This window comes from Drosophila tropicalis, unplaced genomic scaffold (genome assembly GCF_018151085.1).
Source record: "Drosophila tropicalis isolate 14030-0801.00 unplaced genomic scaffold, ASM1815108v1 contig_694, whole genome shotgun sequence".
Taxonomy (NCBI): Eukaryota; Metazoa; Arthropoda; class Insecta; order Diptera; family Drosophilidae; genus Drosophila; species Drosophila tropicalis.
In genome coordinates, this window is record NW_027173176.1 from 1,201,017 (window position 1) to 1,211,403 (window position 10,387).

The window sequence follows — 10,387 nt, forward strand, 5'->3', positions numbered from 1 at the left end:
TTAGTAAGGATTCTTTTGATTGCAATACCGTTAGCTTTCAACTTTTCAAAAAAACAAAGATATACATATTTATACCCCATTTTACCTAGTTAACTGCTTCTCTTATCTTATTTATTCTCCACGTTGCTTTGTTCTTCTCATGCTTTAAATACCATTAAAAATTCATCATTCATCACACTTTCAGGCCAAGACTTTGGGAAAAACTTTTGCCCTCAATTTGATTTTTAATTAATTGCAAGCTCTCTCACTTGTTCTCACTTGAGGCGGCTGCGTGGGTGGCTGGGTGGTTCAAAGGGGGCAAATCATGAAGGTGGGAGAGTGGTTAGGAGACGATGGGTGGACTGCAAAAGTCAAGAGCGCGCAAAACGCTAAACGCTTCTTAATGAAGGCAACTTCTGGCCAATCAGCTTCAATTCCGGCTTGTTGACAAAAAAAAAAAACCCCAGCACGGAAAACGGATTTTGTTTTTGCTTTTGATTGCTCAAGCAGGCGGGTATCAACTGCAGCCCAATGTTGGCCACTAATTAGTGGTGCAAAGGTGCAAAAAATAAGAGAGAAAAAAATCGAGAACAAAATTAATTAATTTCACGGCATGTTGAATTGACGACTTGAAGCAGCTACTGCAACTGCAATTAGCGCTCATTGAGAGAAGTCCGCATGAATCAAGGGCAAATCTTCAACTTTTATATTTCACACTTGCTTGAACCTTAACGGAATTATTGAGCAAACCTAGGTGGCAGCACTGGCCATGGGCCATCTGGCGGTAGTTCCTACAACTAGTCAAGTTTAGCTAGCGCCACCTGTTAAAAGCAATGCCCTCTACTGGATAAATCGAGCTTTTTAAAGTTTCTAATTGGCAAAGCTTTTTCGGTTGATTTTCAAAATCCAATTTGAATAATTTTCGAAAATTCAACATTTCAGACAAAAAAAAAAACAAAAATTTTTTATAAAAATTTGAGACGCCATCTAGCGGAACTATTGCTCAACTTCTGGAGCTTTGAAAAAACTTTTCACGTTGAGGTTTAAAAGAAATTTTGAACATTTTTTAGTGTAAATGCAAAATAATTATGTTTAAACACAAACAACAAAATGTTGGGCCTATCAAATTTTTATGCGAGTCCAACTAAGACACCTGAGGCGATATTGGGCAATATCGGTCAATCCGACACCCTTTGAGCTACTCTTGTTACCTTAAATATAACAATGAGAACTGTCGGGTCTGTTAGTGCTAATAAAGGGACACTTCCATATTGAGAGATTTATGTCTAAATAATTTGTTTAGGACACGTTGTTCCAATCGGCCGACGGGAATTTCGGAGTTTTATTTATGGTGACACCTGCTCACTGTACGGATAAGACCCATCAATGAGATCAATGTTTCCACTTTATAAAGGTAAACCATGTATTCTTGCACTGTACGTTTTGAAATCCAATTTAAAGATGCATTCCTCTGTTCTTTCGGGGGAAGTGTGCCACATCTTTCAAAATATCTAACCAAAGTAAGAGATATCTTAAAATTGTAAGTTTTTGAACAGTTTATTGCTAATCGGAATTAAACGCTTTCCCATAAATACAATTGAAAAAGTTTCTTTGTTTTGTTAAGATTTTTCTAAATTAGAAAGTGGCAAAGTTTCTGGTTTTCTATTTATAGACATCAGGGCTAAGAAGTCCATTCATCTATTAAAAAACAAAATGGAATTACATACTTCAAACTTATTTAAAAGGACAGTGTATATTTGTGCTCAATACTAAAGTGATGTGGTTAACTATTATGACGGTTTTTTGTTTTTGTTCTTGAGAATGCTAGACATGTTCAGTTTGAATAGATGCGTGTATTTGCCCCTTTTGCTCCCTCACTTTCTCTCTTTCTGCTTCTCCAATGCAATTATCCTTCAGCAGTTTGCCATTATATTCTCGTCCAGACACTGCCCCATTCGCCAGCATTAGCATCAGCATCATAATAAAACCTACTACTCGCTTCTCCTCTGCCTTCTTTGCCATTTAAAACACAAATCACGATTAGCGGCGGTCACATTTAGAGCCCCTCCTCTCTCCTCGTCCCCCTCTCCCACAGTAATAGGCAGCAACTTTCACCCATATGCAAAAATTTTATGCCATGTTGGCTAGAAATCCTACCATAAATTACTGCAACTAAACGCAGCCCCCAAAAACACACTCACAATTCCTTCAGACATACAGACACACGCAACAGAGAGGGAAAGGGACAGGAAGGGAGAAAGAGTGCGACTTATAGAGGGCATAGAGTGTATCCAAAATTATGACAACCTTCGCACACAGTTGCAAATTTTCCTTTTCCCTTCTTTTTTTTTTGCAGCGGAATTGAACTATGGCCAAAAGAACGTTGATGATGACTACGATGAAAATGGAGATGGGGAAAGGAGATGCTTTGTCCCTGGTAGCCAGTAGTATAATAGGGCCAAACATAATGTCCATTATGTCCAAGAACAAATGGCATACGGCCGCCTCATGCCATGGCATGGACTTTGTTGGCCAGCATTGTGTGCTCCTCTGCTGGCTAACGATAAGGCGGACTAGCAACAAACATCATCTTTATCTCTTCTTCGGCTTTTTTTATTGAGGGAGCGACCACCAGTTGCTTTACCTTTGGTCCTTTTGTTTTCCCTTTTGGGCTGCCAGCCAATGGCTTGGCCAATAAAATGCATTCAATTTACATGTAAAACAAAAAACGATAAAAAACCGAGAGCCATTGAGAACGCTTCTAAGCAGTAACTGCCCCTCACTCCCATACAGCATTGTCTACGCCATTGGCCAAAAGGCAACAGCACCCGCGCCATCGACATGCGCGCAAGTGAGCTACCTCTCCACCTCTCACTCATTGGGGGGAGGGATTGGGGAGGCTATGGAATCCTGACTATGGCCTAGCCTAGCTTCGAGTACAACTGTGGAGCTCTGCCATTTTTATTGTATGTGACTGTGGGTAGTGTTTGTGGGTGAAATGCGTTTCCCTTTTAGCGTTTCTATTTGGATTGAGTGGGCTAATGGTGGGGAGGAAAGTGGGGGAGGGGACGTGGATATGACCGTGAAAATTCTACAAAATTTACTGGAGAATTGGAGAGCGGCGACTGCGCAAAACATTTGCCGCCAAATATAACGCAAATTTCAAAAGGTTAACAATATAATTTGCCTATAATAAATAAATCGTTTGCCTCATAAGGTCTCCGAATGAAAGGCTTCTTCAAACCATCAATGCATTCCTCTCTATTTATATTAGAAACCCAAAATTCTCTAGCATTAAGAAAGAGATTTTTAGATGAGAGGAAAGAGATTTAGTTCCGTTTAACTCAAGAATATGACCAAAACAAAAAGTTTGTCACTGATTCTAAATCATCACATCAAAACGGATTAGAATCAAGTTAATCAAGCTAATGTGAAATCGGAAAACAGGATTCGAAACGGAAGTGAGTCATCGAAAAGTTCATTGCATGTAAATACAAAGCGACTTGTTGCTGATTATCTAAATGAATCGATTGCTTCAAACTTAATAGAACACCTCTGATAAGAACTGACTCTGATATAAGTAGCCAATTGATCTTGTTTTGTGACTCGTCTGGTTTGACTTACATACATGAATATTCGTCATTCAACAAACACAAATAAATTTTCAAATAATATTTACATAAACCTTCGATAAAATTGAATCCGAATTTATATTAATAATCAAACGCAAGTTGAAAACGTTTAACAGATTCTAAGAAGAGGTTTCTTTTAATGTTTATCAAAAAATACATAAAAAAGAAAATATTGCAATGTTTATCTCTTATTGCAAAAGTTAGATAAACAATATTCACATAGAAAGAGGGAAATTCAACAGTCGATTAAAATCGATATAACCTTTCTTAGAGTATATTTAGATGATGTCTTAACATATTACATATTACCATTAAAATTCCCGGTAAAAAAAAAAAAGATAAATGCGAACCATTTATAATTGTGTATTAGGGGATTAGAAAATCCAAAAAAAAATATATATAAACATTTTACATTTTTTTCTCTTTTTTTATAGGAAACTAGTTAAAGAATTTCCTGTTAGCAATTTGCACAATAAACAACGAAAGCAATTGAAGCACACAACCCTTGTAACAAAAAGAGAAGGAAACACTATTGAAGGGAAGAGAGAGGGACAGAGAAAGAGAGAGAGAGAGAGAAAGGAAGTAAGAGCACATGGGTTATGCTGCTCGAGGACCGATCCGATCCGATCCGTAACGATCGATTGTGGGAGCAAACAAGGCGTCAGGCAAAAAATAAAATTTGATAAGCTGCAACTCAATTTTGTGAAGATAATCAATGTTAAAAATGCAACAGCAGCCAGGTACGCACACACACACTGGCTAACACACAGACAATTGGGCAAATAACAACAAAAGAACCAAACATAAGACAATTGTCAACAAGCAACAAACAGCAACACAAATACAGATACAGATACTCAAAAAATAATAATAAAAACTGAATCGAAGAAGGAACCAAGCAAGGAACAAAAAAATTTTATCACTTAGCCGCCACGTTGACGTCGTTGTCAGCCATCGTCTTATGTTAGTCGTCTTCGTTGTTGTTGTCGTTGTTGGGTTCCTTTGGAAGGTGTAAAAAACTCTACAAACATTACAAACACCTTCTCTTTCGCACACAATAGTGCACTCTCTTTCTTGCCACTGATTCAAAGTGTGTGGCAACAACGACGACGATGACGGCGACGGCAACGACGACGACCAACCAACCACTTTGACACCCCCCCCCACACACACACACACACACACACACACACACACACAAACACACTAAGTGAACCACTATTCCCATTCTCATACATTGGGCTCTGTGTGTTCTGTTGTCGTTTGCCGTTTTTGTCGCAAGTTTTCGAATGCCATAGAAATTCAGTTTTCAAATCAAAATTGTCGCGCACACGACACGGACGCCTCGCTCCGGCAATCGGACAAAAAAACAACAAAATAAAAACCCTACACACATATTGAACACATTGGACATCAAGCCGGCTTTTATTTGTATTACAAATGAAGATGTTCTATGCCAACAAATGAATATCACGTGTACATAATAATAATAATAATAATAATCAAAAGTGAAACAACAATTCAATTTTTTTTCATGTGAAGATCGGAAAAACAGTGAAAATAATTATTTAATAAGAATAACCATTTTAACAATCATATCCTATAGATTAATATCAAAAAATATTAGTATAATATTAGTGACTACAAAACAAATTAAAAAAAAAAAAACACCATTTTTTTTTAATCTATCAAAAGTTTTTATCAATAAATATATATCCAGAGATAGAGAAAGGTAAGCATTCAGATCATATATAGATTGGTATAATCTATAATGATTCGAAAACCCAAGTCCATTTGATATTTCTTGCCGAAATTGCGTAAAGACCATTAAGTGAAGCATAACTTTGGGGGCTGAATAAGCGGTAAAGGCTTATAAAGTAAACGTTTTTTTTTAAATTCATTGAATTGATCCATTTCATTGTCATAATAACATATATATCCATAATATTAAGACATTTTTTATCGTCGCGATTAATTTGATATATTTAGTTGTTTATTAACTATATTAATCCATCTCATAATCTAATTAATTCATTTTATATGCTATTATGTATAAATATAATTGAAAAGTCTATCAATAAACCAAGTACCTATTTATCTCTATTTAAATATTAATATTAATTATTCGAATACGAAATTGTTAGTCTTTTCAAAAATATTCAATACATACCTCATTTTGATCTGAATTCAGAACCCTTCGAAATGTCTTTCTTATTTGGTTGACCCAAAAATTTCTTTTCATTTACCATAATCAAAAGTTTATCTTTTTATTATATTGCCTAAATTAAGAGCCTTCAACTTCAACTATAAGCAGATTTATCGATACTAGATATTTTGTTTTATAGATGAAATAGGAAAGGTCAGTTTGAAAAATTGTCTTAGAAATTATAACTTCTAAGCGCGACTTATAATATTTTAACCCTTCTTTTCTATTCAAATCTCACTTGGTTAAATGCATTGATCGGATTATGAATTTGAAGGAATAGCTTTACAGTTAACTATACTTCAAATCGCCTGCCCTTTTGCGATTCCTGTCTTAAAATTTTACCTAATTCCTCTATTGTTAGACTACCCCAACCTTTAGACGCCGACGCCGACGCCGACACCGCCACCTCAAACAATGAGTCATTGAGAGTGCCTGTGGTACTTTAATTCGCACCCCTCAGATTTCAGACGCAGCATTGCCCCCCACTTTTTCATTAACAAAGCATATCTATTGAATACCATTTCCGTTGGCATTTCAGGAACGCAAAGCATATTCCCCATTTTGGAAAAACGGACAGCCACCACCTCATCATCTAATCATGACAAGCATCTCCGCTCTGCTCCATAGGAGTCACAGCCACAGTAATGGTGGCTACACAAGCAGTGGCAGTGGCAGCGGCAGTAGCCAACACAGTCAACACAGTAGTAGCCTTTCACCGCAGTTGCCCGGCATGGGTATGGCAATGACAACAACAGCAGCGGCTGCAGCCGTAGCAGCAGCAGCGGCAGCAGTAGCTGCCGCATCATCATCATCGCCGTCACCTCCATTACCTGGAACCCAACAGCAGCCCGGAGGGGCAACCAACAAGCTACTCTCCCATCATCATCATCAACATCATCATCATCAGCATCATCAGCAACAGCAGCAGCAGCAGAGCTCCACCAACCCCAATTCCAGTTCCAACAGCAACTCCAATTCAAATGGGGGATCGCATCACAGTCATGACCACATTAAACGACCAATGAATGCTTTCATGGTCTGGTCCCGTGGCCAACGACGCAAAATGGCGCAGGACAATCCGAAAATGCACAATTCAGAGATATCCAAACGTTTGGGTGCCGAATGGAAATTGCTCACCGAGGGACAGAAGCGTCCATTCATCGATGAGGCAAAGCGTTTGAGGTAAGGGAGCAAAAAGCACACACAAGGGGGAGGGGTACGTCTTTTCACTCTCTTTCTCTCTCTCTCTCTCTCTCACTTTGTTCTGTTCTGGTCTGGGTTACAATTTGATCGATTAGCTAAGACAAAGGCTCACTATTGTGACCTGAACACACACACACACACTCACAACAAGGGGAAGGAGGGGGTCTGTGGTATTTCATTGGCACACATAAGAGATAGAGAGATAATCGGACATATCTTGGGTAAACACTTCATTTGAATTCAACTCCCCTGGCACTAAGAGTCAGATGTCACCGTTACGCACACAAAAGACATTTATTTTGCATATCTTTTGCATTCACATTCATATTATACTCATGAGTACATGTTCAGAATGATTGGGTTAAAAACTTGCCAATTATATGGAAATGACTCATTGAATTTAGTATTATATGCCTTAGAGCCAACTTTTTTAACTTTCGGTTTAATTCAAATGCAAAATTAGATTGTACGTTCTAGAGATTGGGGAATTCTCTTGAGTATATTCAATTGCAATTTTGACTTATTTTATAACCAGAAATTTTTAGATATTAGATTGTGTAACCACTTCTCACATAAGGTGCTCTGTTTAAACGAATATTGATATTTTAATGGATTAAGTAATACATTAGGTAGTTTGGGCTGACTTTTCAGGGGAATTCATACAAAAAGTGGAATTGTCTCAAAGTCAAAACATAATTCATTAAATCTTCTCAAATATATGCAGAAAATTTCATCATAATTATTTCAAAAGTTTCGATAAAATGCTAAAATTATAATCCGATTGAATATCTTATTTGAAGAAGGTTTTCTAAAGGACTAAACTTGAAGAACAAATTTTAAAAGCAAGAAACGACTCAGAATTATAATATGCTTATTAGGTTAATATATCAAGATTAATATTATATTTTTTAATAGTTTTTCATCTTATTTTGTTTCCCTAATAAAATGGTAATTGTTATCAAAGAAGGGAAATTGTTGAAGAATGTTTGGTGGATTCCATAAAGATTAAGAACAAAGCTAATTATTCGTGTAATATATTATGTGTTGATTCGTATTTATATTAAGTTAGTTCAGAACTTTCTTCAAGACTTGACTTTAGATTAGATAGACTATCCCTAATATATATATTAGTTAATTCAGAGCACTCTTGATTGTAAAGGGTATACGTGTATATTCTAACGAATATAATCAAAAACAAAATGCTAGTTTTGAAATGCCAACTTTTAGACTGTCATAATCCTTTTATTGATTGTATTTGACTGCCAAATTGTGATGAAAATGTTTTTATTTGATTTTTCATATTGATGACATTTATTAATGAGCCAGACAGTAACTACATAGTTTGAGGGGCTTAAACTAATGGCCCATTCGTGGTTTTTCAACTCACGTATATGTATATACATAAAATGAAATTGTTGTTTAAATATTTGCTAATGAGCCATGGAGATAAGAATGTTGAATGAGAATAATATTCGGGGTTTTCAATTTCGGTTTCGGTTTCGGTTTACGTGGGTCTGTCTAAAAAGATAAGAAAGGCAAAAGAAGTGACCAATTAGGGAACAAAGCGAATAACCAAAAATAAAATAAACTAAAAGTAAAGAAAGCCAAAGTGAAACACAAGACAATCGAGGACACACCTTTTTTTTATCAACAATTTGTTTATTCTCTTCTTTATTTTTTCCATGCTTTCATTCTTTATTTTAATAAATACTTTTCTTCTTCTTGTATTTTTATCGTTTTGTCAAACAAATGTCAACAATTGCGCATTGTTGGATGTGAAGTGAAATAAAGTGAAGTGAAGTTGGTGCAAGTCTTGGGAGTTGTTTCAGTCTTTTGCTAAATAAGGGGGAAGGGGTCGAGAGAGAGAGAGAAAAGGGTTTATGGCTTGACTTTATGATATCATCAATGTTCAAATCGTTCGTTTCGATCGATCTATAAGTATATAAATTTGTATGTATCAACATTTACTTAATTTACAGGGCGCTGCACATGAAAGAGCACCCCGACTATAAATATCGGCCTAGACGCAAACCCAAGACGCTAAACAAGTCACCAGTGCCGGGAGGTGGTAATGGTGGCGCAGCCGGCGGAGGTGGTGTTAATGCAACATCGGCGAGCAATTCGAATGGTGTCATTGGATCGGCAGCGAATTTAACTGGTGTCAATTTATCCAGTTCGAAGGACAGTTCACAACCTTTGCATTCACCGTCAATGGCTCATCATCATTTGCATCATCATCAGCTGCATGGACATGGTCATCCGCAGACACATCCACACGCTGCAGCTGCAGCGGCTGCCCATCATCATCATCATCATCAAGTCCAATTGGCTGCAGCGGCAGCGGCCAAATATGGATTTGGCTCGCCATTGGAACTCTCACTGCCCCGTCTGCCAAATGCATTCCCCACCCTCGCCCATTATCCGCTGGATCCCACGCTCGCCCTCGATCTGCAGGCACGTTTGCAGGCCATGTATGCCGGCAGCATTTATCATCCATGGCGTTATCTACCATTAATTAGCCCAGAGACACCACCATCACCCCCCAAGCAGCAGTGGCACCGGCATCTCATCCTACGGCTGTGTCAAATCAGCCAAGTCCTCACCAGTGTCCAACACTGTTGTCCTACCAGTTCCAGTGGCGGCCACAACGCCTCCGAATATTATTTGACCGACTCCGTTGCGCTATGGCGCCACCGCCGAGCATGCGGTCTAGGATCGTAAATATATATATATATATAAATATATATTAATATCATATATATAATTCGATTTAAGATACAGAGCAAAGTCATCCACCCACCCAAAACAAAAAAAAAAACAAAAACCATAACAAACAAAATCAAATTCTATGAATTGACAAAAGGAATTCAACTCCTACTCCCTTCCGCCCTACACTCTATCTATTTCTCTCTCTCTCTCTCTCTCTCTCTCTCTCACTGTCTCTATCACTCGCTCTCTATCTAGTGTTAGAGCCACTTCTAGTGTTAGCTGTTTTTTTCTTCTTCTTTTGCATTTTGCTTAAATAAGTTTATAATTTAATTGTTATAGATATCGATTAATTTGGTTTGTGGTAAGACAAAGCAAATGTAACATATAAACTTTCAAATTGTCCCGAGAAAATAGGTATCAAAAAAATATTCATAATCTCATTGACAAATCTTAAATGAGTCTTCTAAAAATTGAATAATAAATTAAACCCCAAAACTGTCATTTACGCATTGAAAACAAAGATACAGTAAAACTTCACTAACAAGAATCTATATGTTGGTCAAATGAAAAATGGAAAACTCCTTTGAAAAAAACAAAAACTTTCTCTCTATCTACACATTTTCTCGTTTATTTGATCTCTAACCTCTGACCACAAATC

At 37.2% G+C, this 10,387-nt stretch overlaps 1 protein-coding gene across 1 annotated transcript; it reads left to right on the forward strand.

The window, feature by feature from the left end:
• The first annotated feature begins 5,183 nt into the window (after positions 1–5,183).
• On the forward strand, positions 5,184–10,387 carry Sox21a. Its single transcript, XM_068292780.1, is given in 4 exon segments — positions 5,184–5,343; positions 6,356–6,999; positions 9,000–9,558; positions 9,560–10,387. Coding segments are annotated over 3 exon segments (1,272 nt in total). The 5' UTR covers positions 5,184–5,343; positions 6,356–6,415; the 3' UTR covers positions 9,689–10,387.